Source organism: Poecilia formosa, unplaced genomic scaffold, assembly GCF_000485575.1.
Source record: "Poecilia formosa unplaced genomic scaffold, Poecilia_formosa-5.1.2 Scaffold22, whole genome shotgun sequence".
NCBI classification, from domain to species: Eukaryota; Metazoa; Chordata; class Actinopteri; order Cyprinodontiformes; family Poeciliidae; genus Poecilia; species Poecilia formosa.
Genome location: NW_006799961.1, coordinates 1533024 through 1558768, shown reverse-complemented (window position 1 = coordinate 1558768; position 25745 = coordinate 1533024). Strand labels below are relative to the sequence as shown.

The 25745-nt window shown below is 37.2% G+C and overlaps 3 protein-coding genes across 6 annotated transcripts in view; 2 read left to right on the top strand and 1 right to left on the bottom strand.

Moving 5' to 3' along the window:
* Window positions 1-2604, top strand: part of LOC103135255 (retinol dehydrogenase 12) — a 10926-nt gene extending 8322 nt beyond the window's left edge. For all 3 annotated transcript variants that reach the window (XM_007547887.2, XM_016669381.1, XM_016669382.1), the window contains 2 exons: window positions 42-234; window positions 388-2604. In XM_007547887.2, coding sequence (XP_007547949.1) covers window positions 42-234; window positions 388-490 — 296 coding nt within the window. In that variant the 3' untranslated portion in view covers window positions 491-2604. The remainder of the gene's footprint in view (window positions 1-41; window positions 235-387) is intronic.
* Window positions 2605-3057: 453 nt separating this feature from the next.
* On the top strand, window positions 3058-4894 carry sec61g (SEC61 translocon subunit gamma). Of its 2 annotated transcripts, none has more exons than XM_016669386.1 (4): window positions 3058-3169; window positions 3525-3625; window positions 3771-3873; window positions 4749-4894. In XM_016669386.1, the coding sequence occupies exons 2-4, from the start codon at window positions 3532-3534 to the stop codon at window positions 4756-4758; spliced, it is 207 nt and encodes a 68-aa protein (XP_016524872.1). In that variant the 5' UTR covers window positions 3058-3169; window positions 3525-3531; the 3' UTR covers window positions 4759-4894. The 2 variants fall into 2 exon arrangements, with proteins under 2 accessions (XP_016524872.1, XP_016524873.1); XM_016669387.1 differs by having other exon boundaries at window positions 3061-3169; window positions 3522-3625.
* A 12-nt stretch (window positions 4895-4906) lies between these two features.
* The window catches only part of LOC103135253 (thiamin pyrophosphokinase 1-like), a 37780-nt gene continuing 16941 nt past the window's right edge, over window positions 4907-25745 (bottom strand). Inside the window, exon 5 of the mRNA XM_007547885.2 lies at window positions 4907-5427. Within this exon, the coding sequence (XP_007547947.1) occupies window positions 5282-5427 (146 nt within the window). The 3' untranslated portion in view covers window positions 4907-5281. The remainder of the gene's footprint in view (window positions 5428-25745) is intronic.

Genomic DNA, 25745 nt, shown 5'->3' with positions numbered 1-25745 from the left:
GTGACTAAATGTGAAGAAGTTCTCCTTTGTTCATGCTGCAGGAACTGGTGTCAGTGTCTTTTCTCTGCACCCTGGAGTGGTCCAGTCTGACCTGTGGCGACACCAGCACCAGTGCATACAAGTGGCAGTGAAGATCTTCCGAATTTTTACCAAGACAACAGTGGAGGGAGCACAGACCACCATCTTTTGTGCTGTGGAACAAGGCCTGGAGAGCCAGAGTGGAAACTATTTCAGGTAGCTTTTGCCAACAAGCTCAGTAACTGTTAATCAATAAAAAAAAAAAAAAATAACCCTCAGCAAAACTTTACAAATGTACAACTTTTAACAATGGCACAAAAGAGCCGGACAGGATTTAATGACCAGTTTCTGTCAACTGTTTGTGTTCAGTGACTGTGCGGCTGCACACTGCTCAAGGACTGCTGCTAATGATGACTTGGCCCAGAGGCTGTGGGAGGTGAGCTGCGACATGCTTGGCATCACCTGGCAGTGAAGAGCTGCAGACTAAACTACGTGTTATACATATCACATGTCGAAAGCACTGTTATGCACTTTTACGAATCTATGACTCATTTGAGAATTTTGGCCGTTCTGAGTGAGGTTGAGTGTGAAGCAACGAGGACTGCTTCAAGTTTTTCTTTCATTTTCCGTCAACAGAAAGAAAACACATGTTCAATTTAATCAGAATTTACTGAATTATTTCCGATGTGAAACCTTTTAAAGCATTCCAGATACATAGAGGTTCTAAGTATTTGTTTGTTGTGTATCTTGTACTAAAGCGGTGCTTTGTCATGAGAATAAGTCAGCCAGTATGTTATGCTTTAATTTAGTTGAATAAGACCTGAGCTGCTAACGTCATTACATGTTACTGCTGTTTAATTTTTTTTTTATTACTAAGATGGAATGTAGCATTTGCTTAGCTATATTACAACAAAGTTTGAACAGACTCAAAAATGCTGTTATAAGGCTATTTACTCTGTATTTTTATTATTTGCATTGTTTACATGTTAGTTGTTTTCAAAGAAGATTCTGTGAACTGTTACTTAAAGATGTTACTGCTGGTAATTCCTCAATAGATACTTACACAAATAGTCTAATTTTTAACATTTTTTAAAGAGTCAGCGAGGACAGATTCCCCTGAAGGTAGAACGCGTTGAAAATCTCCTTTTGTTAGAATCTTTGTTCCCTTTGTAAAGCTCTCTGTATATCTATTGATCAGTAAAAGTCCAATCCATGTAAACAGTTTTATATCAAACTGTACTTTGCATCTGGTTTATTCAGACACTCTGCAGTTTTTAATTTTTTTCCCTCAAAAGAAGGCAAAGTAACATCAGCGAAATGCATGACTGAGATAATGGGTTGCAAAAGAATAAGCTTATAACGTGTCAGCCTGCTGAAATTTGACAGTAATGTGAGACATGCTATATAACAGGATGTTTCTTGACCAACATTTTGTATAGTTCTGCTCGTTAGTCAGAAATTTAAGTACGGATTTTTTTTTTTACCTTTTTCTTAAGCTAGCTGCTCCTCATAAAGTTACATGAATGAATTGCACACAATTGTAGATCAGAGTCTCTTGCTCTTTGAAGTTAGCCTTATCATCCAAAATAGATGGCACAATTTATGACCTCATGATTCATTGTTTTTTTTGGTTTTTTTTTAATGCAACATGTATAAAGGTAACATTGTAATCATGCTGCTGACTCATGTTGGCTTTAGGGAACCAGAGAGCGACTAAAATGAACATACCAGAACAAGAAATCTCTAATCTTAATCTAAATCACATGAGGGGGTAAATATTAGAAAGAATGTTGCATGAGTAATGAGAGGTAGTAAGAGTACTGAACACATAACCACTCTGCAAGAGTGCTAATATGCAAATAGACGGGGCTGACATACCAAGAGAAAATACAAAGCAAATACTGTACTGCTTTTTAAGAAGGTATTTGACAAATATTTTAAGAGCTGTGTTGTTTGACTGTAGTAATGCAACAGTCTTAGAATGTGGCCTCACAGATTTTTTTCCTGCATTTTCAGTCACTTGTTTCATTTTTACTTGCTTTTTAAGTGGTTGTAAGAGTAGTATCTAGTATCACAAGATTGTGCAAAAAAAAAAAAAAAACGTATCTGCAGTTGATTTTTTTGTCTGACCACCAGACAAGCAAAATTGTTCTAACTACATATTTTTTCCCCAAAGATAAACTGAAGGAAAATATGTAGCTGCCTCCCAGTTTGCAAATGCCTGCACAAGTCTAAATCTGCAACTCGGTCATTAGGATGCCCTCTGCTGACCTTAATGAGATGTTAGACTTAATTTATTGATAGTAAAGTTGTTTCAAAAAATATTTCAGGTAGGTACAAAGAATATGAAATTAATTTTCAATGTTTCAAAGTAAGGATGAATAAAAAAGGAGTTTTGACTGTTGGAACAGAAAACGAAATGCGTCTTAGACAAGGAATTTACAGAAACAAAACCAAAAGAAGAACACAACGTTGTAATACCCTAGAGAAAGGACATAGGTTATTTCTTTGTTGAATCATAAATCTAAACTGGGAAAATAGATGAATAATATTGGTTGGTACAGGTGCAATAATAGATGAATAGGTGTTAACACTCTTTCAGTAATTTTAATAAAAATAATCACTGTTTATTGAGTAGCATATTACATATTGAGCTGTTTTACATATATAGTGCAAATTCATTATCTGTTATGTCAGTGTAATAAAGCTCTCACTCTCTGTTTTTTACGCATGCTTCCTGCAGAGACACATTAAGATACAAAAGAAACTAATTTATTTGTTTATACAGGATAAAAAATATACCTATAGCTAGAATTGCACTGTGAATGGAAACGTAAAATAGGACAGAATTTAACATAAATCACTTGTGTCATCACAGGGATGCGATTCCAAGCCTTAAAATGCTTCTACAGCTTTATTCCTCCTATCAAAAATGATACAATAACGAGTGTTACTACAACGTCATGGTGTAGAGAACCTCCCAGCCTGCAGGGGGAGATGTAGACGAAAACGTGTACAATTTGAAAAGGAAGAAAGACGTCACACGCATGCGCTGTTTAAGTCTACGTCAGCTTAGTCTTTTCTTCTAGCCGTGTCGAAGCTACGTGGCCACAACTACTCTGTGTTCTGAGAAAGAACAGGACGGAAACAGGTAAAATAACTGCTATTTTATCAATCTTAGTGTGTTTTATTGATTCAAATCATAATGGACGAAAGGGTTTGAGGCGGTAACATGTTTAACTTTAAACAATGCTTCGTCGACGTTAGCTTCTCCTACTCTAATATACGGTATTAGTAATGGAGACAGATTTGTTAAACGCCTTTGTATCACGTTTTTAATGGCAAGGTGCCACATGTTTTGTATAAAGTTGTCATAACGTTCGTGTTTGCTGCAATAGAAATAAATGAATACAATTATGAAGTGACTAAAAGCTGAAACGATGAAGTCAACGTCAGCGCTGAAGGAAATGTAAGCTACAATGATGATCTGTGATTTCTCTTAGCAGCACAACCATGGATCAGGTGATGCAGTTTGTTGAGCCCAGTCGGCAGTTCGTCAAGGACTCCATAAGGCTTGTGAAGAGGTGCACAAAACCAGACCGAAAAGGTATTTTTTTTTTCTGTCCCCTATCCTTTTTGGTTTTAATAAAGCCTGAGCTGTTTCGTTAACTTACCCCGGCTTCGAAAGCAAGTTCAATTTCACCTTATGTTTCACTTTTATTCGTTTTACAATATTGGTTTTTGTTCTTCAGAATTTCAGAAGATTGCCATGGCCACGGCAATTGGATTTGCCATTATGGGCTTCATTGGCTTCTTTGTCAAGCTCATCCATATCCCCATCAACAATATCATTGTGTAAGTAAAAAAAAACACACACACAAAAAAAACCACTTTAAATACTACTGAATGTGATGGAGAGTTGCACTTATTTCATTGAGTTTTTGTAATGTGAAACAAGTCAAACAGACAAGATGAAGATAATTTTATGTTTGGATGATTAAAATTATTATGAAAGATTGCAGACACTTTGGCTAAGCAAAATAAAAATAAAAAATAATAATAATGCCTATTGGCATATGAACATGTTGCACAAGTTTCAGAGTGTTTTTTTTTTAATGGAAAAAAATACATGCAAGTAAACCTTATGAATTAGGCCTTAATAACAAACCACAGTTGTATATTTTTGTGCCCAATTACTTTCATAAATTGCTCAATATTACCATGTTAGATTAATTCTCTATGGTTTATTTTCAAAAACATGCAGCCCACCTGCTTCCAAGACCAAACATCGGCAATACTTTTATTTATTAATACTGTTATTATATTTTCTTAAAATAAAACGATAAAATAAAATAAAATGTGGCTAACAAGGTGACTGCAAATGTTAAAACATTTTGTTTTGCAAGTAAAATTGTATTTGTATGTCTTAATTCTTGCTATAAATCCCTAGAAGTCAGTAGAACATAATCACCTTAATCTTCAGTCTTGAAATATAGGAAAACTGCTATTTTATGACAGATGAACTTCATAAATGTAGTTATAACGCAACATTTATTCTTTAACTCCTTACTGGTTTTCTTAATTTTACAATTATAGTTACAAAAAAAACAAAAAAAACAGATTGTTCTTTTGCAACATGTTTCTATCTTGTAAAATAGGGCTGCATAAAAAATGAGTTTGACTTTTAAGTTTCGATTAATGCCAACATTTCCTTTTTGTTTTTCTTCTAGCGGTGGTTAAATCTTGATCAAGCCAAATCTCTCTGGACAGACCTCGGTGCAAAGCGTCATTAGTTGTGATGGCAAACTGAATGGACATTTTTACATTCTGTGCTCAACATTTATATTTTGTTGTGTAAATAAAACAATTAAACACACATGCTGATTACTTTTTAATAAATTTGGAAATTTGTCACTTTATTGTGAAAACGGTTTTTCATTTTGGAATTGAGTGCAATAATGCAGTTATGACAAGCCCAAGTCTAAAACATGACATAAGGCACTATTCGCTTTTCTTGGGTGGAAGAAAAAAAAAAGAGAGAAGTTGAAGGCACATGGTGTGGGATACAGTTCAATGTGATCTTATGGACATGATCTACAGTCAAAATTAGCAAATGGCTTGAAATCAGTTCTGATCTTTCAAAGTGTGACTAAATCCACTCCACTGTAACAAGTGTTTTTTGATCCAAATACTGATTCTGGTTTTTGTTCCACCTTGTTTTGAAAACAAAACAAAAGGAAGTCACTTCTGACCAAACAGTCTGTTATTTCTCATGAATGTGGAGGCCCATGCTCCACAGCAGCGGCTGGTCGGTGGTCACAGTCACAGGCTTCCTGGGGCTCCCTGGTGCTGTGGGTTCGTAGGTGTTGGAGGTGCTCACTAACGTCCCGAACTGCAGGACCTGGTTATCTGGACAGACAAGACACGAAAAGTTACCTACTGAAAGACGCCAACCAAGCTGTGTTGTTTGGAGGAACCGTGTTCAGTGTCACATTGTCGTGACAAAGCATAGAGGGCTTTTGCCGTTCATAATGCAGCAGAGTTACAGCTCTGGTCGACGGAGCTGGGAAAGTTTGTTCCTGAACAAAATGTAGAAACCCGCAAAGCCTAATCTGTAAAATTCTAATGCAAAGACTTTCTCTTTCTATTTAGTGAAGTCTTAAAACAAAGTTGACCACAATAGTGGGGAACTCATCTGGACGTTTTGTTACACGTCCTTCAACGCAAACAAATCATAGGCTTTACTGTAAAGGCCTCAAAAAGTCCAGTTCAATGCAAATGATTCTGACTTGGTATTTTAGATACATTTTCAGCTTGTCAATGTATCTTTCTTTGTTAAATTGGACATGTTTTTTTTTTATGCCATAAGCTTCAACGATTAATTTTTTTTTTTTTTTTTTTGCCATAAGCTTCAACGATTAAAACAAAATGTAGTTGGATTTATTGTCACTCCCAGCACCATCAAACTAAAGACACAATTGTTAGTTTTAGCAAAATATTTTTTTAAAACTTAATATACCCCTGTGAATAGTTAAAGGACACTGGCCTATGCCAGCTCAACAGGAAAATAAATGGTCATTGCTGACCTCTAGTGGACAAAGTTTATACATAAAATTGAAAGGGAATAATCTGTCAGCTGAAATGAATTTGCAATTGCTAATGGTTTATTTTTTCATGATACTAGTTTATTGGGATTTAGTATTGAATTTAGACATTTAGTGTCCATGTTTAAAACTTAATACTTTTTTCTGTTAAATTAGTGTATGAAATAAAACAATCATCTTTTTCTGGGTTCCTATAGATTTTCCATGCAAAACTTCTGGACTCTTGCCGGTTTAACTTTCCTTAGTGTGTTGTCATTTAGCTTAATTCTTACCTATATAATATTAAAGTTTATCACTGATTTTCAGCAATTATTTTTTACAGTGAGCAGAATAAAAAAAGAAACAGGAAAAAAACAAAAGAGGACATAAGCATATAAGGAAAAAGAAAGGGGCAAGAAGGTTAGACATTAATGCCAGAAGGAAGAAAGGGCAGGAAGAACAAATAAAAAAGGGTAGAAACGAGTAAAGGCAGGGAAAGGAAAGAAAGGGCACAAGGAAGCAAATGAGGCAATGACATTGAAAAAAGAAAGATGAACTCCAAGGAAGGAAATTAGAAGGAAGGTATGTCAAACAGAAGAGAGAAATTACAGAAAGAATGAAGGACAGTGGAGGAAAGTAGTAAGATGCTCAGACAGAAGAGTTAAGACACAAGATGAGAGGCGAGCATGTGGAAGGATAAAGAGGTGAAAGAATGAGGAGGGAAACAGAAGGAAAGGAGAATGGAGGAAGGACACAAAGAAGGAATGAACATTGATCACAGCACAGGAAAATAAGATATGTTTTTTCCATATGTATCCAGACTTGGAATTCACTAAAATAAAATTCCACACTTTTTCACACTGTGTAGACTACCTTTAGCTTTAGCATTTTAAACCCACAAACACTCAACCAGCAAGTAATTATAAGGCCATAACAGTTTTTTTTTTAAACTTGCCTCTAAGAAATTGGAGAGCAAATGGTGCCCTACAATAGTAATTGAGCCGTACTAAAGCTGGAAAAATAGTCTGCTTTATGAAAACAATTGGCCAAATTAGAGCACTGTATTTCTTATCAATGGAGGAGAACAAGAATAGTCCTAGTAGTACAATAGCCAGACCTTTAGCTCTCAGCTCTGATGACTTCGTCGAATTTTTTACAAATGAACATTGAAAATAAATAAATAAAAAAATTGCAATCCTTCAGACATTAGTAACTAGTTCTTCTGTAAGTAGCCTAGTGGTTTTTCCTGTTTAGCATAAGTTCGCCTCTCCACTGTCAGTTATTGCTGGATGCTCCTCGTTCAAGAGGAAGCACAGGAAGGTTAGTGACACAATTGGTTAGGTTTCTTTAAAGTTTACCAGTGAATAATAAACTGAATGTTGACTTTTGTTAAATCAATTGCTGAGCAGCATTTCATAGGAATGCATAAAATGAATATTGTATCTATCTATATGACAGGATTAAATGGATGATATTTGCATAGTTTGGACATTTTTAATTTTTGTACAGTGGCTTAAGATATTTGTTGTGAATTGACACCATGTGAATGAACTTAACTGAATGGACCTGAACTTCTGAATAACCTTTTCATATACGCAAACAACCAAGTCACGGAAAGGAAATAATCTATAATCTCACCAAATCAGGACAGTTTTGTTGAATTCAGTCAGGGAATAATCGGTCTCGTAAGGAACAAATGCATCACTGTGCTTCAGCAGGCAGGAATGACAAAAAATATGAAACCGACCATCACCGTTTTTCAATTACCAGTTACGTTTATTTATGCAGCATTAGCTCCGAACAAGCAGCGCTGACAAGCTCCCTGAGAATGGAGCCGCTGAGTCGTGTCTAATATGAAAAGGGCAAACTCGCCAAGAACATTTACAGCGGGCTTCTCTGCTATTCCTGCACCTCTATCTGTCACAATGTCTTTAGCATCGGTAGCAAGTTAAATATCAAATCAATGAATGACTGCACAGTTCGGCAATTCTGCAAACGTCTTCTTTAAAAGTGTTGCATGACAACACTGACGCTTTTGTGGTTTTTATTCAAGGAGCCGATCATGCACACACTATATACATACATATAATCTCCAATTTAATTTGTGTCTTATATTGATCTGATCATCTGCTTTGGCTGTTCAGTGTCAAACTGTGTTGAATGATTAGTGGGCCGATTACCACAAGCCACAGCAGGAACAAAAAGGTCCATCGAAGGTCAGGATGCCACTCGTCAATTATCGCTTCCCCTACGCAAAGCTCACCTTAAGTGTGGAATAAACAAGGCTATGCTGAAAACGCCGTCTTGACCAGCGGTACCAAAATACCAATCTGTACTCGGTCACAGATCTGTGTGAAAAAAATGAAGCTGTGAATACTTTCCGGATGCTCGGTATCTATCTATCTGTTTCGAAAATGTTGATTTGTTTATGGACAAAAAAGGTTCTGGAATACATTTTTTGTTCCAATGTTTTTTACGTCACTAAACACTGCCATTTCAATATGCACTGTATATAATAAAAGACCATTTTTGCAAGTCGTTCTCTTCATCTTTAAAAAATGAACTGACTAGAATGTCTATATCGCACTGTTTAAATTGTAAAAGTTGATTTCCCCACATGTTCAATATTCAATTGGTACGTAAGTGATATATTTATTTTTTTGTGAGTGTACTAATGCAGTTCCACCTCAATTAAATTAGGTTCAATTTTTCTATATAGTACAGATTCACAACAAATATTGTCTCAAGGCACGTTACAGGAGAAACATGGATCCAATTTATATACAGGAATATGTGTTTAATTTAAGGTTATTAACAGATTCAAAGTCAACAGGTTGAATAAAAGGAAGTCCTGGTCATCATTCACATAAAGCATAATGAGATGAAGGTAAATATTGGATCTGTGAAATCCTTATGGTAAAGATTTCCCGAAGCTCCTTATGAAGCAATTATTGTTTGAACAGTCCTGCTCTTTCTTTTCCCCGGTGTTAAATGACTCCCTGCAGTACAACTACAGCATATTGTATTACAAAAAACAATAAAAAATAAACAACATATAATTTCAAATGTGGAACATGTGTAAAAATTTCCCCTAAAATGATCAAATTAACATCATATAGGACATCTACACCTACGCACACTTCCTATAATACCAACTATATATCAAATACCGCACTAATACTGGGTAGCACAAATGCAACCACTTGCACTGCTTGATCACCGTAAACAGAATTTCAAACATCGTAGAAGAAAACATCTGCCTTATAAATATGCAGAAGCTGTTGCTGAAACAATATCACATAAAGGTAAAAGTAAATGTAGAGGAACAAAGGCAGAAAGGAATGAAGCAAATCATTTGTCCACAGGCGGCTGCACGCACATCAAACGGGGACAAAGAGAAATCCCATCCCACTTCAAAGACTCCCAAACAAGCAAGGTATTAGAGCAGCTTGACTCAGAATGAGGAGGATAATAAGTCTTTTGTGAAGTTAGTTTACTTAATAACTGAGTGAGCACAAAGGCACGATCACTTTGCCATGGGTGTAGGAGAATTACATCAGGCTGTGCTTGAACATCTTTCTTGGCAGGATAATGGATTTCCACTGTATTTTTACCAGCGTGAGGTTGTCAAAGAGTTGGAGGAATGGAGAGTTATGTGTGAGTGAGCTTGTTTGTGGCTCTCTTCAGACGGGTCAAAAGTTCCGGAGAGGGTAGGTGTAACTAACAAGAGCTTCGATTCTCATCCAAATGAGAAAAATAAAACCTCCCAACCTCCTGAGTGCTAAATGCATTTTTCAGCCAAATGTGGAACGTTCTTGTCATTTCTTTTCCTCACGGCTGGACTAAAGCCTTGAATATTATGAAATATAGACAGAAAGGGTGCGTGCAATTATATATCTACCCTAAGTCTGGAAAACCACAGGACAGTGTGTTCAGATTACTGCCAAGACAAGCGTCCACACATCAGTTTCACATGGGTAGTAATGGGACACGTCATTATCAAAACTCCCACCAGGGGCACCAGAGCACAACAATAGGGAATGCATGGGAGGCAGTCATAACAGGATGGCAAATGTGATTTGTACAAACACAGCTGTTGTCTGTGAGCACTTCCATTCAACAAACCTCCACACACACACGCGCACAAAGGTGTGCGTGCTAACTTTACAGATCACTAAAGGCTTTCAAATAGCTTCATTAGCAATCACCTCCTCAAAGCTGATAGCGATCAATATCTGCTCCCCCTCCCCAGTCCGTGCAGAGGGGACCATGATGAGCGCCGCACCCCCTAGTGATAACAATGGAGATGTTTGCTGCCTGTAATTGCATTTCCAGCGCCACAGCCGAGAGGGCCCGTCAGCTGTAAGTGGGGCCGTATTTACACAACAAATTACCCAGGAGAGAGGGTGGCTAAGGAGAGACTCTGCAGACATGCAGACACTCACGCTGTGGTGGACAGGTAAGGGGGGAGAAGGGGTGGCAGGGCATTATGGGTGCTTCTGGCCTTTTCTGAAAGATAGAGAGGAATGCTGCTGCTCTATTTTTGAATCCTAATGATGTTGTGTAAAGAGGCTTTTGGAGGACCTGCTAAAGGTGGCAAAAAATATTTTGGAATGCTCAAACAGTGCAGTGCAACTGTTGAGGTAAATGGGACTTTTCAAAGTCACTATTTATGCTAGTATATATATATATATTTTTTTTTAAAGTAGCAACCTAAGCACTTTTCAAAATTTTTATTTCACTTTCCATTATGTAAAGTTGGATTTTTTATTTTTATTTTTTACAATGAGTTTAGGCTGCAAAGAAGTGATTCAAAACTATCAAAGATCTGTTAAAATTTTGTTATGGAGGAATGTGTGCTGAAGGCAAGCACAAAATAATGTTTTGTGCCAACTAATACCAGTGGTCTAAATCAGAGGATTTATAAGACGTGACCATGGTGAAATCAGGTAAATTTGGTAAGATTTTTAAGCAAACAAGTTAAAGTTATTCCTTTTTTTTTTTTAGATTTGCAGTTTGTCAGCGAAGCTGCAGTTTGTGTGCAAGGAATAAATAAAGAGGAGGTACACACGATATTTTCCCCCATGAATCTCTGAGCTGCTTGTGGTTTTGCAACATAAGATCAGAAAAGCATTTAAGTGCTGAGAAACAAGATGATTGAAGAGATATGAACCGGACTGTCTGTAGGACAGAATTTCAAACTTGCCTTTATGGAAAGTTTTAGAGTAAAGAGTAGCTTAAATTTCCCTGGAGCTATTTTTGCAGCTATTCTTCTCTGGGACTGGGCCACTAAAGGACCTCGAGTATTTTCCATTTAAACACTGCTGCTGCTCAAACCATTTCTTGTCTCTTTTTTTCTGTAAACACCTGGCCAGGCTGAGTGGGGTATATCTTATGTTTCTCATTTATTTAGCAGAATTTGTCTTTTAGAAGGAGTCATTGCTACCACAAACCATTTCTACCAACTTTTTTGTGGTTCCCTATAGAAACATGCCTGGGTCAGTTCTTTGTTTAGCAGTGTCTCTATTTTGGACAGTCATTTCTCCCAACAACCAACTGTCCTCTTTTTGTTTTAGATAAAAAAGTACTTCTGGCTCAATGTCTCTGTGTTTACCTTTTGTCTTTTTCCTGGGTGGAAACATAAGGGGGGCATTAATAAGTAGTGTTTCTCTGTTTAGCCGTGTCTCTCCTCCAGATGGAGTCATCAGTAGAGCTTTTGCTGCCATTAACTTTCTTTTATGTACTCTTCCTGTTTTGTTTTTTTTTTCTATTCCAGCTCAGAGCATTTTATTTAGCTCCGTCTCTTCTCTCTGTCTTTAACAATCCACAGTCTGTATTCTGCTTCCATTATTTTGCATTAAATAACAGCATTAAATTCAGTAAACAAATTTGAGAAAAGACAAATGAAACATATGACAAATACAAATTTTTGGAATGTTTTACTTCTGCTCCATAAGTCTTACAATAGGCAATAATGTAAATCATTTCATTTTTGACGGATATTACTGTGCTTCTGGAATATCTGGTATTATGGGAAACAAATATAAAAGGAATGAAAACACCTTTTAAAAAAAAACAGCTGATCACAAAGTGAAACAAATCATTTACATTCCCATTATACCTCAACATGTCCCTTTTTAATATGACTTGTCATGGAGACAAAACTCATTCCATCAGGTAGAAGACCCCGCTGTTATTCAGAATGCAGCGCCGTCAATGGTTATGCTGCATAATGGGAAAGGGAAAATGGTTTTCAATAAAACATGTGTATTCAGTAATAAGCTATTTGAATTACTAAAATGGAGAGAACACGTGATTGTATTTTAGGATAAAGCAACCCTAAGGGTGAAGAAATCCCTTCTAGATTTATTTAGCTATTTTGCGTGAGGCAGGAATAATCAGTGCCGGCCCTCCACAAAAACAGAAAACCTATGAATCATAAGTATTTGTTGCTCTAATTATGTTTACATACCAATAGAAATAGAAATCAAAATGATTTTTAATATGGAAAAAAAAAGAAACATTCAGTTGTGTTTTATTCAAGAAATACAGAGCTGTATATCCCAATATATCAGCCTGTGGTTTCAAAGCGACGTTCTCATTTACTTTATCCACCTGACATTCTCCTTACATTTAAGGCCATTTATTGGCGGGCCGTGATGAGCACTCGCAGTGTTAGCACCATCTGCTGTGCGATGATAGCTGCTTCCATTAAATGCCGGCGGGTTTTAAAAGGGTGAGGTGACAAACCTTGTCCTGGCTTAAGTCGACCTTTAGATAAGAAAACTCATCTCTGCTGGCACTGCGGTGCCAATCATGTGGGAGACAAGCTTCCAAACAGACATCAGAGTAAGTAATCTATATTTTAATAGTAAATGTTGATTGTGAGGGATAATTCATTATCTGTGTGGTTTTTTTTTTTTCTTTTTGCTAAAAAGGTTGCTTGGATTAATTAAGATGATATGCAATTCCATCTCGGGTATGTCGATGATTGCGTGCGTCTACGTAGTTTGTTGTTGCTATACATTTGCTCCAGAGTCTCTGCACTAGGTGTGTGTGTGTGTGTTTATGTGGACTTGTCTGCTTCCTCGCAAGTTTGACGCTCCGCTGGGGGTGCTAGTGGCAGTTCACATCAGGGTCCTCTTCATTTCCCCCCTCTACCCTAGTGTGTGATGTGCACAGTGTCAGAAATCTACGGATCCATAAATAAAACCATAAAACAGCAGTTTTCCCTCCTGCTGCCGCACTCTGCAGCTACAGAATATATATGCTTCCCCCCCTCCCCAGCTCTACTCCCTACTCTAGGACCTTGGTGAGCGAGAGCGAAGGAGAAAAGAGAGGAAATGAGAGAAAAGACAGAGCAGAAGAGGTGGAATGAAGGGAGTACAAGGGCAGTGAGATGAGGCGAGATTATGCAGGAAGGTGTAGAAGTGAAAGTGCAAAAAAAAAGTGCGGGGTAGGAAAAAAATGTAACACCGAAAGATGAAGAAGAATAGATAAACACCTTGTGACTGAATCCCTGGAAGAAAGACACAAAAACGCGAGGCGAGAGTACAAGTAGAAAAACAAGGGTGAGAGGGGAAGAGATATGAAAAGAAAAGACGAAGGTCAAAGAGCATGTTTGCATCCAGAGCAACAGAAGGAAAAGGAGAGATGCTTCAGTGGAGATGTCTGCCTCTGGCAGGGACACTGGGTTAGACCTCACCGACTGAACCAACTTTGTCAGACATATCTGTTCAAGTGCGAGATAAAGTACACTGCTTTGCCCTCTTTTGAAAACAGTATTTTACAGTATTTAGGAAGCCTCCTGAATACTGATGCATCACGTCGCAGATAACGCTTCGGGCCTAATCTACATGGCTCAAGGCAAATCCGACCTCATATTCTACCCCCGATGCTTCTGAAATCACATCAAAATGTTCATCATTTCACGTACAAATACCCTGGGTGTGATTTTCCAATAAAAGCACTGCATATATATGGGGAGTTTGCAAACATTTCACGTAAGAAAACTCCTTAAGCACCCATTCAACTAAACTCCCAGGAGCTCATTGTCAATATTTGTTCTTCGTGTTTCCCACATTTTATCTCCTCCTAAAGTCAACATGCCAGAGGGGGGAGGAGGCTCTGTTATAAAGTCAGATTCAGTTGCAGACAAAGAAGTGCATGAAGTGGAGAAGATGTTAGCAAATCTTGTTACCACAAATGTAACCTCATCCTTCCCAGAGAGTATTAATTAGACTAATGAGGCTATAACTGATTCTGCATGTCTAAGTTGTCAAAGCAATGCATATGTTTGCGCCCGGCGAGTCGCGCTGTTCAGACGGCAACTAAAAATAAGGAATATGTAATAAAATCCTTATTAACACCCTGTCTCATTTGCATTCCAATGTGTGTTTTTTTTTTTGGAAGGCTTACGATTCATAAACACCACGTTCTCGTTAACAGCAAGGCCAAGCTTTCGTTTCTTGCCCAAAGTTTACTTTTAATTTAAATTTCTCCACGACTTTGGCTCTCTGATAAAATTTGCAGTGGAAATCCATCTGGGTGTACACGCGTTTACCTTGATCAGACTTGGCACCTGCCCGTGTTGCATCTGTGCATTTTCTGTGTCTCCGGTATTTGAACTTAGGAGTGTTTTGGGAAATGCCCAGCTCTCCTTTGATCATAGCGCCTCTGTCGACGTGTATTTTGGATTCAGCATTTAGGTTCAACATCCACATCTCTCGATCTTTTTATTTACAAAAATCATCAAAGAATTCTATTATATGAAACAATTTGTCAAATCCTAGGCAATAAGTCTGTCAGACTGTCGTACAAATCATGCGCCAGCACGATAATCGCGTATCGCCGTGGCACACACTGACTAATTTGTTGACTCCCGAGTTCTAACAAAGTTGCTGATAAAACTCACTCACAAATAAAGTCAATGACGAATTAGAGAAATGCTAGCAGGCAGGGATATTCCGAACCAAATTCGGGATTCTTTTGAATTTTAAGTCTCAGGACTTAAAAAGTCCTGAAACCAATCTACAGACAAGGTCTGGCGTTTATGAGCATTCTGATCCAGTAGTTTTAAGCAACCAGTGAGGAGAAGCTCCACCATTTTATCTGCATATCATATTGTATGGAAACCTGAGCCTCCTCAGACGTTCTCTCATCAGTCTCCTGACAGTTATTGTGTGCAAGTCCAATTCATATGAGCATATCAGCACAGTGTTACCAAAAAAATAATAAAATAAAATAAAATAAAGGGCTGATGTGCAAGGATACACACACAGGAGTAAAATTAAATGTGCACGCACACACACATGCACGGCCACGGAAACCAAACTTAGAGAAATAAGAATTATATTCACACCCAGCCAAGAAGAGAGAGTTTTTGCATGACAGCTATTCAAATTTGTTGTTTATTGTGATCCCCACTAAGCCAAAAACCTCATGACGAAGCAGGCTGAAAACACACACACACACAAAAAAATTATACACAAAAGCCAAACCCAGGTTGTGTTGCTGCAGGATGAATGCTTTTTCAATACTAAGCTGTCAGATGGGAGAGGGCTGAGTCACATGGAATAACTAAAGAGGCTTTCCACACACAAGCAACACACACACAGCAAAGGATAATATTAAGTCAATCACAGATGAAAGCTCATCGTCTCGATGACCTTTGTAACCATAATCATCCCTATGAGGGGTTTGCTTTTAGCTTGCTGAAATGAAGTTTACCGCTTGATTTAAAAGTCCTCCAAAATGCCCATTAAGAGGATCCAAGGTCAAAAGCCCTCGACCCTTGTGTTAAACTTAAGGAGACGTAAGAGAAGGATGCAGGACTGTTAAGCATACAATTTCACTGACTTTTTGCACACATATGAACACACAGATGCACGCCTTTAACTCTAACCCGGGATTAGGCAGAAGGCCTTCACCAAGACCGTGATCAAGACTGATCTAATATAATGAGTTTTTTCCTCTCATTTTATGCCCGGTACCATCAGAACTTGCACTGTTTGCGACCCTGAAGCTGTTGCAATGAACCACCGTTTATTTAGAATCTTGGGAATTCATGAAAGTATTTCAAGTGATCTTATTCCACTGGTTTAGAGCTCAGAAAGCTTTTGAAATGACCCATAATACACGCACACTTGCTTTTCTTGAGCACAGATCTCAGGCCTAATTATCTACTTACAGAGAGAAAGATGTGGATTTAAAAAATAAAAATAAAAAGGATCAAAAAATACAGTCTATTTTTTTAATGCCATTTAATAAGAAGGGAATCAGATTTTTTTATTTTTTTTTTCTGGCTGGTTTCCTCCCACATTTCCAAAAAACACGTTTCAATGTTTCCTCGAAACGAAACGTGTGGATTTAAGACAAGTGATTTGATGTGTTTTAGTTATAAATAAGACATTCCAGTAGTTACAAATGAACAAAGTTTTACTGACTGCCTGATGGCCACAACTTTAAGATGAACTTTTACTTCAAAACATACACATGCCATTAAACGCACTGAAAATAGCTCCGCCGAAGACATTAGCAAATACAAAAGCCAGCTGATTTAATGTACGACAAGCCAATTCCACGTTCTTCGAAGTAGATGGGTCTGTTTGGCTTAAGTGCTTTTATAAATGGATGCATACAGCTTTAATTAATTTAATGAGCACCAAGAAAAGATTTAAGTCTCCAAGTAGCTTTCACGTTTTTAATTGAGGCAAGTTGAACTATTCTAAGAAAGCAGATGCCAAGAAAGCCATGGTTTTTAATAATAAAGCCACATTTCAGTATAGATATGTTCAATAGCATTAGTTTGCTATGTTCCAATGTATTCAGTATGTCTATTGAGTACACATATATTCAATATCATTAATTTACTCTGCCCCAGAAAGCTTTGAATTAAAAATAATTTGAGTTTACTAATTCAATGTCTATAAAAACTTCTTGCCCCTTGGATATTTTTACACTTTTATCGCTTTTAGAAATAAATCAAGACCAACATCATTTGGCTGTTTTGAATATTTATACAGTTGTTTTATGTTAAACATTTTTTTTCTATATCATTTTGTAGAAATGAGTTTTCACTTTGATGTTAAAGTTCTTGTTTATTTCTTGTCAAAACTCAAATTTTGCTGATTATGATTGATTTGTAAAAGCAATCAAAATGGTGAAACATCCTAGAGGGGGAATCGTTTTTATAGGCACTGTAAAAGTGTAATGTGAACTTGTAGCATTCTGCCTTGTAAAACGGAAGGGGATTCTTTACTTCAGCCTCTAAGGCCTGATTTCTTTTTACTGATTTCACAAAGTGCTGTGAAACGGGGAGATGGTAAAAATGCAATTTCCCTTCTTTCCTACGAACAACATTTTAGGTTAGCACAAGCCATTAAAAACATCCTTTTGCATCTTTTCTCCCCAACATCATGGTTCGGCTGTGACTCTCCAGTAGAAAAGAGGGATGAAGTTTTGAGAGCTGATGAGGTAATATAAGGTATGACTGTCTAAGAAATTAAGAGTAATGTAGTTGCGTTCTTTTGTAATTGGTCATTTATCATGTGCATGACCTCCTTATTTGTCCATCCCTGAATGCGCACTCTGTCTCCTGGAGAAAATTGCCAATTGAAAATAGTTAAATACCCAATTAATTTGATTGTGCTTTAAAAGCACGGAAAATGGCAGGATGATGTGAAATGAAATCATATACTTTCCCTGCCAGTATAAATAATCAGAATGCTACATGTGCCAGTACAGATAAGAGTCAATTTCTTCAGGTCTACCTGCTAATATTTGAAAGGTTAAAGTAAAGCCATGATTAGACCATCTACTTTAAAGTGTAAATATTTATCATACCAAGTTTGAAGCTGCATTTGCTCTGTGACTGTTTACGTGCAAGGCCTGGAGGTCTAAAGATCTCAAGTAGAAATCATGCAAAGCATTATGGGTTGCAGGATAAAAGTGGAAAGGAAATAAAAGTAAGTGACACACACTTCCGATTAAAGGAACGTATTCCTACAAACCAGACAGCGCAAAGAGGGAACGATTTTCTAGACACCTGAAACAACTAATGTGTTCAAATATGTGCGCATGCTTATGTACAAATATGCAAGCAGCTGTGTGAGATCTAACCATGTTGGTGGTTTCCAGCGGGTAACTTTTCTCCTATCATTGTTATAGAGATTTATGATATTCCACCATTTCAAATTACTGCCACAACGGCTTTATTGCGAACTTCTGTAAAGCAAGGACAAAGCAGTGCCCTGCAGCGGAGAAACAAGTCCAGACTAGGGGCTGCTTAATGCAAATAAATTGATAGAACGCTAAGTATTACTCCAGGCGAAGACTTCAAAAGTAAGTTCTCGCCCAGCGAGATCTCGGTCTGCGTTTCTTTGCCCTGGAATGATTAAATATTTCTAGCAGTCGCTGGTATCAGCAACCCAGGTCAAGCTTAGTGAAGGATATAAAAGGTGGCTTTGGTCCGAGTCCGTCACGGTTATGCAATATATTTTTCAGTTTGAGGAAATAAGAGCAAAAAAATTATTGCAAAACTCAGAGCAATGGGAATTCCTTTCACAACATTCCTCCAGCTGGAAGAGATAAACTAATCAAATGATTATTTAAATAGATGAAAAAAAAAACATGTGTACTTCACAATCTTGACTCAAACTATATTTTATTCCAATTTTGTAATAATGGCAAGGAATATTCATGCCATCAGAAATGCAATTGCAGATATGACAAAAAAAAAAAAAATGTTTGGGAGTCATTACTTTGTTTTGTCAGTCTGTGATGAAATAACAATTACTAGAAAACTAACCGACCCCCATAATTTTGTCTTATACATTTATTTCTATTTGCCTGCAATTCCCTGGGCTCTGGCAGTAATGGACTGCACTTACCTTTGCATATACAATTAGGCCTGTGATCGAATTCTGTGGATAAGTGCACCAGACCTGAAAAGCTGTACCTTTTAAAGGCTTCACGCTTTTTACACTTTTAACCTCCCATGAGAACTAAGCAATTCTGGTGCATATACGATCAAGCAAAACCCAGATCTATTTACAACAAAAGAAACATTTGAAGTCTTGCCTGAACTGTGTTTTTTTTTCTTTTTTCTTTGAACATCAAGGGTCCTGGCACACTTAATGTCTGGCATCTTCATTATGAATAAACACAGTAAATCTTCAGAACAGAATTATGCACAAACAGAGAAAACACACAAAACCAAAAACATAAACATACAAACAAAGAAGAAGAAAAACAAATCCCAGTGTGCACCTTTCACAGATGGCTGTTGTATTTTGTCCAGGGAAGGAACAGATGCAGTGCTTGACATTTAGAATGAGGACAATTTTAATAAAAGGAAAAAAAAAAAAACCTCTGTTAAAAATGTACATGATTAAACAACAGTTGCAAGCTAAAGAGCAAAGACATTTAAAGACTCGCTCTAAATTCACAGCTGAAAAAAAAAAAAGAGGAAAGTACTGAAACTTCTTGAGAGTGAAAGAGTGGCAAGTGCCTTACTTTCATACCTCCAGGTTTACCTAATTAGATAAGGCCTGGAGAGAGCTCCAAACCACAGCAGATGGGGCAAAGCCAGAAACAGAATCCCTGAAGTGTGTCAAGGTAGATGTCACAGACCACAGGAAAAATGCTGCCAAAGAGAAACCAGGGCAGGGAAAGGAAACCGCTGAAACACCCCCCTGCTTGGCCAAAATGATTGGAGTTTAGGACCTAAATCACTACAAATATGACCCTCCTCCTGTGTGATTTGTGGAAAGAAACATAGTCCCCTCTCGACACCTGTGAGCTTGTGGGGATGAGCTTTACTAGGGTGGACTTAATAGAAATTCAAAAGGCTAGACTAAAAACTAAATTTTTTTGGTGTAAATGGTGTAAATATAGATTTAATTTCACAATGAGTGAATGCGCAAACTTAAGATCATGTCTATTTCTCTATTATTAAAGAATCTGTAAATCTAAGGTTTGTCAACTGAAGACAGAAGAGGGGATTTCTTTTTTTTTGTTGTTGTTCTGTTTTAGCAAACATAAAAGCATCTGCTGTGGCAAAGCAGGGTGGAGAAACAAAATGAGCAAAGCTGTGCAAACCCATTCAACTGCAAAAAACACATTGCCTGAGGTATCTTCTGTAATCTGATATCAAATATTCGGAACAATGAAAACAGGCCTAGGAGAGAAGGGAGGTTGAATGGAGGGAATCGGGGAAAGTAGAACTTGAAGAAAAAGAAAAAGCATGAAATACCTTTGTTTAAATTGACTACATTACAGCTGAAATTGAATGAGCCCGTGCATGAGAGCGTGCGTGTTTGTGTGTGTGCGTGTGTGTGTGTGAACACATGCAAGCACCAGCTTGGAGCTCCTACACCCTTCCCAATAGTTTCCATAATCTGTCATTTCCTGCTGTGTTAGCACCCAGGAACATCAAATGAATGAGACGCCTGACAGGTCTCATTCTCTAACACCCATATGTCATCCTGTCACAACCTTTTTTTCCTCGCCACGCTCTGTCTGCTTTGCCAAAATTCTTTTTTTATCTCCTAACATTTCTTCTGACTCAGCCACTTCTAGCCTGTCACCTCTCTGTTTGTCTCGCTTACCACCACATCCTTCTCTCCGGTTCACCTCAGATCACTGTGGATGCTGCATTTCTATCAATGAAAATAGGGCAAGCATGTTTTTTTTTTTTTTTGCTGAAGGAGATGTGGTAGCTCATCAGGCACTATGCATAACATACACGGCAAACTGGGACTCAAAACCCAGGTTGTTCTTACTGCAAATGTAACAGTGCTACTAACTGCACCACCACAAAACTAAACCTTGATATGTGAAAGATGCTCTACATTCGATACCATTTTCATTACTGCGGCAACATTTTCTGAAGGCACAGGGTTGTTTTTAGACAGAGTAAAAAAAAAAAAAAAAAGTATGATTAATTACAATTGGACTATATTTTAATTTCCTTCATTAGGGCGAAACAAAAAGGAATGGAAAAATTCAGCTGACGAAAAAAGTATATTATTGAAGCGTCATTTCCCTGCTTGAGAAAACCGAATAATATCCTTTATGGAAGTGTGCACAGTGATTCAGTCATGCAATTATATTTCTTGATCATAATCATTTATCTTTAGTTAGCCTATGTGTGCATCCATTTCTCTGCCAGTTTTCTGTTGATATAAATAAATGTTACAAGTGAGGGACAAAGTATAATTCAAAGAGAAATTATCTTTTTTCTTTTTTAAAGGCAAGGTCATTGGCCCAGGACTCGAACCCGCGATGGCTGTGTCAAGCACTAAGGCCTCCATACATGGGTTGTGCTTTACCGCTGCGCCACCACCGCAGATAGAAATAAAAGCAGCAGCCCTCTACAGTTTCTGCCTTTTGGTAATTTTTGCACAGTATTTTCTTTATAATTAACTAAAGCAGCAAGGTAGGTTGCTATAGGCATTATTTTGACATCTTTAAACTCCTTTGCCGTCAAACCAAGCAGAGGCGTGAGCAAAAGAGCCAACGTCGTTTAAAGAAATTATTTCCAGCTTTAAAAAACTGTCTTCTGCAACGTGTTATTCAGGCGGAGATTATTTTCATTGTAAATGGTGAAAGAGACAGTTTTTTTCTTTAATTTTGTAGTTAAAAGGCATTATGAGGTATTGAGATCATCACAGATGTACCTAAAGCTTCAGGTATCTCAGATTAAACATCGGAGGTTAAAATTAACAAGAAGTTTTTGCCATCCAAGGTTATTTTTCGAGCACGATAGAGCAAACCGACGGAAAAAGGCCGACATGCTGCTTCACTGGATGTAAACCATTTTATTCAACGTAGTAGAAACGCGCCCCTTGAATACTAATAAAAAATATATTAAAAATGCATGGCATTCAGCTAATAGACAATTTTTGTGTGAAAGTTTTATAGGCTAGAAATAATATTTTGACACTAGTAAACAGCTAGGGCACAGTTAGAAAAAAAAAATAAACTCAAGATACGACATGAGCAGGAATACTTGACAGTGGTTTGCAACTGGATGCAGTTTGCTGAGTGGAAGACAGACCAGCTGTAAACGCGGCAGCATAATGGCTTTTATGCGATAAAGATAGCAGGGAAGAGGTTTGGATGCTGCATGAGCACAACACCCCTCCCTTACCTTTTCTCCGGAACACTCCTACATATATTTCTCTTGTTTACAAAAAACAAACAAAAAAAAAAACATACATGGCTGGCTGTTTGCAAAGTCATGGGGGAAAAAAGCAGCGTCGCCCATTGCTGTTAAGATAAAATGTCTTTAAAGTTAAGCTGTCGATACACACGAATCCACTAAAAATACTGAACTAACACCTTAATTACAAAACGGAAGTCCGGCAGATCCTGACGTATAGAAATTTTAAGATCGTGATGAGTTGTTGGTTAATAGCACATCAGTATTAAACTGTTAATCTTTCGACAAAATATACATGTTTTGTCTTTCAATTCAAAATACTTTCCTTGAGAAGATGGGAATAAGGGATCCTGCAGACATGTCCTGTCTGCATTTCACAATTTAAATAATGTTCGCTAGAAATTACATTTGGAAACGTGACCCAGAGCTAGCACACAAATTCAACAACCCAACTCAAATATATGTATAATTAAAAGCTTGTTTATGAATATATGGACCAAACTATCAGCATATCATCTGATGAGCACACACACACGCACACACACACACGCACGCACACAGTGATTGCATTTACTGATAGTTTCCAGAGGGGGGAATTTAGGATTAATGATGGAAAATTAATGTAACATGCAAAACGGTGAGTTTCTCAGCTGTCACAGTCCCTCCTAATGAGAGGAGAGAGATGGCAGGAGTGTGAGAGTGAGGCAAAAAAAAAAAAGAAGGGAATAACAGTAAACTAGTTGGCTGTAAAAACAGGAAACAAAAGTGTGGAAAGAGAGATGGGTGTGAATTATAACAGAATGAGAGTGATAGCCTTGTTAACACGTACCAGATTCAAGCCAACTGAGATGCATCCATCTCTCCAGCTGCATTTTACTACTATACACACCGAAGAATAATTACTGAAGTTACTACATCATAAAATTGTTATTTTTACTACCCTGCAGTCACATCATTATTCAGTAGCACATACCAATCCTTTGGTATTATTACCGCAATGCAGACATATCATTAGACACAATTCTCTTGAGCCACTAGTGCAGAGGCTTCCTATCCTTCCTTTGTAATTGTAGAAATGACGGCTCCTTCTTTGTCTGGACTCCCTAATTACAAAGCAACATTCCAGAGAAAACATGCGAGACTAATGAGGCGAAAACTAACAGGTTTAAACACAGATTCTAATCCGCTGCATGTTTTCGTTAACTTCCAAAATGTTCAAAACGTTAATTTCCAATTGGCATTTTATGAAACGTTAACTTTTGTTTTTAGGCTGGTGTTGAATCCAAAACAATAACATGATTAATAGTAGTTTGGAAAAACAAACAAAACAAATCTCAAAAAGTATTAATCAGACTTCTTTGTTTGTTTTTTTTTAAATATTTTTATTAATTTATATGTTTGTGCTTTTTGGATTATATCTTATAAGTGAGCCTCCATCCATGGATCCATCAAACCATCAACCATCGAGCAACCACGGAAGCTAGAAGTCATGATCCTCTTAAAGTAAAGACACCCTGAATTTTCCAAACACTGTGCTACTTAAAATTATAATTTAAATTTATTGCTACTAATTAATCTGTAAAACGCTGGTGCGTCGTCATTCCTTTTACAAACAATTAAATGTTTTGTGAAGTTCATGTTTTCTGATTGATGTTAAGTGTATAAGACCAAATATGAAAAATAAGCTTGTTAAATCAAAGAGCAAAACAAAAAATGCTTCTTTTTTTCTTTTTTTTTTAAATGACTGATGCTTGTCAAACATTTATGGTGCGTCGTCGCAGCTTTGCTTCAAGAATGGATTGTTACATTCACTCGAAGTTATGCTCATTATTTTAGCAAAGTAACTGTGACACAGGTTAAGCATAATGAGCGTGCTACTTTAAGGAACAATTTAACTAACAGAGCAGGGACATTTTTTTACCCATAAGTTATTTCCTAAAACACAGAGTTTGTATTTCCTCCCACTGCATCGATGTTGACCAACATCCCGATGCGCAAATCACTGTATGAGAGAAACTCCGGTTGTGAAAATAACTGTTTTTTTTTTTTTTTTTTTTTTTTTTTTTTTTTTAGCAAACGCCTACATAACCCTTGAAATATTGTCAATTACACTTTGCAATTTAGATCAATTCAAAGACACCGCAATGAAATCCAAAGTTGTTTGTAAATGAAAGGGGTCATTTCCAGAGGTAAATTCGTGCCCTAATAATCTGTTTTTACTTGGTAAATGCTGAGGAAATGGAGTGAGGCTAAAGAGGAGTCTCGGATAACTAGTCTGGCTGCTGAAATAGGTACCTGCAGTCGAAACATGTCTGTTAAAAGCCATTATTACAATCTATGATATTAGACTGTGAATGAACTGAATGTGTTGATGGCATGCCAAAGGAAAAAGACTTTGCGGTAAGAGATATTCTTCTATACAAAATGAACACACTTTACCTAAGAAATGTAGCTGTTGTCTACCATTTTAAATAATTTTTTTTTTTCATTTAGTCCAAACAGTCAGAGACCGAATTAATTAATATCTTGAAATACGTTAATCCGAAAGATATATACATATCTACATATATGGCCTTATATGCTTATCCTTAAAAACCTATGTTTATATATAAGGTTACCGTCATAAAATTGTGATTTCCCTTTACCGAGACGATTCCTCAGATGGCTGAACTCTTGGGTTGTTTTTTCTAAAAAAATGCATGTCCAGTCTGATTCCTGTAACACAACGAGGGGTGGGGCTGCAGGTGTTAAGCTCATATGTAATTAAAAGTGAATTTACCACAAAGCTACAGTGCAAGACTACATGATTTGGTAAAGTAATGACTTGTCTTAGCATGAGAACTCATTAGGGTTCTGCTGTCCTTTGGTAATTGAATTTACATCAGAAGATTAAAAAAAAAATGCAAGATAAGTGTGGACAGAGTGTCGGGATTTTATATACCTGATTGACAGAGTACACTAATAGAAATCCACGTGAGCAGAACTGGTTTACCTAATTGCCACTTAGTTAATTAGCTTTAATGGGTTTACTCACCGCCATTATGTTCCCATACACATTTCCTTACGGGTTTTTTTTTTCCTTCATAAACGTGGTTTATTTGTCAGCAATATTCACATGTTTTCAATATCGCTTTTTGGGGGAATAATTCCTAGAGAACTACAGCTGATTACTCCTGTCACAATTTTCGCTGTATGATCCATATGTGGAGCCAGCAGTAGTTCTGACCTCCTGGCAAAAATTCCCCAGAATATGAACTGTATTATCCTACATCCCAGAGCAGCTGGCAGTGGTCTTTCTGTGGCCTTTATATCATACAGGGCTAAATCCCCAAATCTCACTCACCCTGCTAGTTTCTGGCCACTGGTTTTGAAATGTTTCTAGGACACTTAGCTATTAGTTCTCTGAATGTATATAGGTATGTTCTACTTTATTACAGAGAAAATGTAAATTATAGATGAACAAGAAGAAGAAAAAAGTG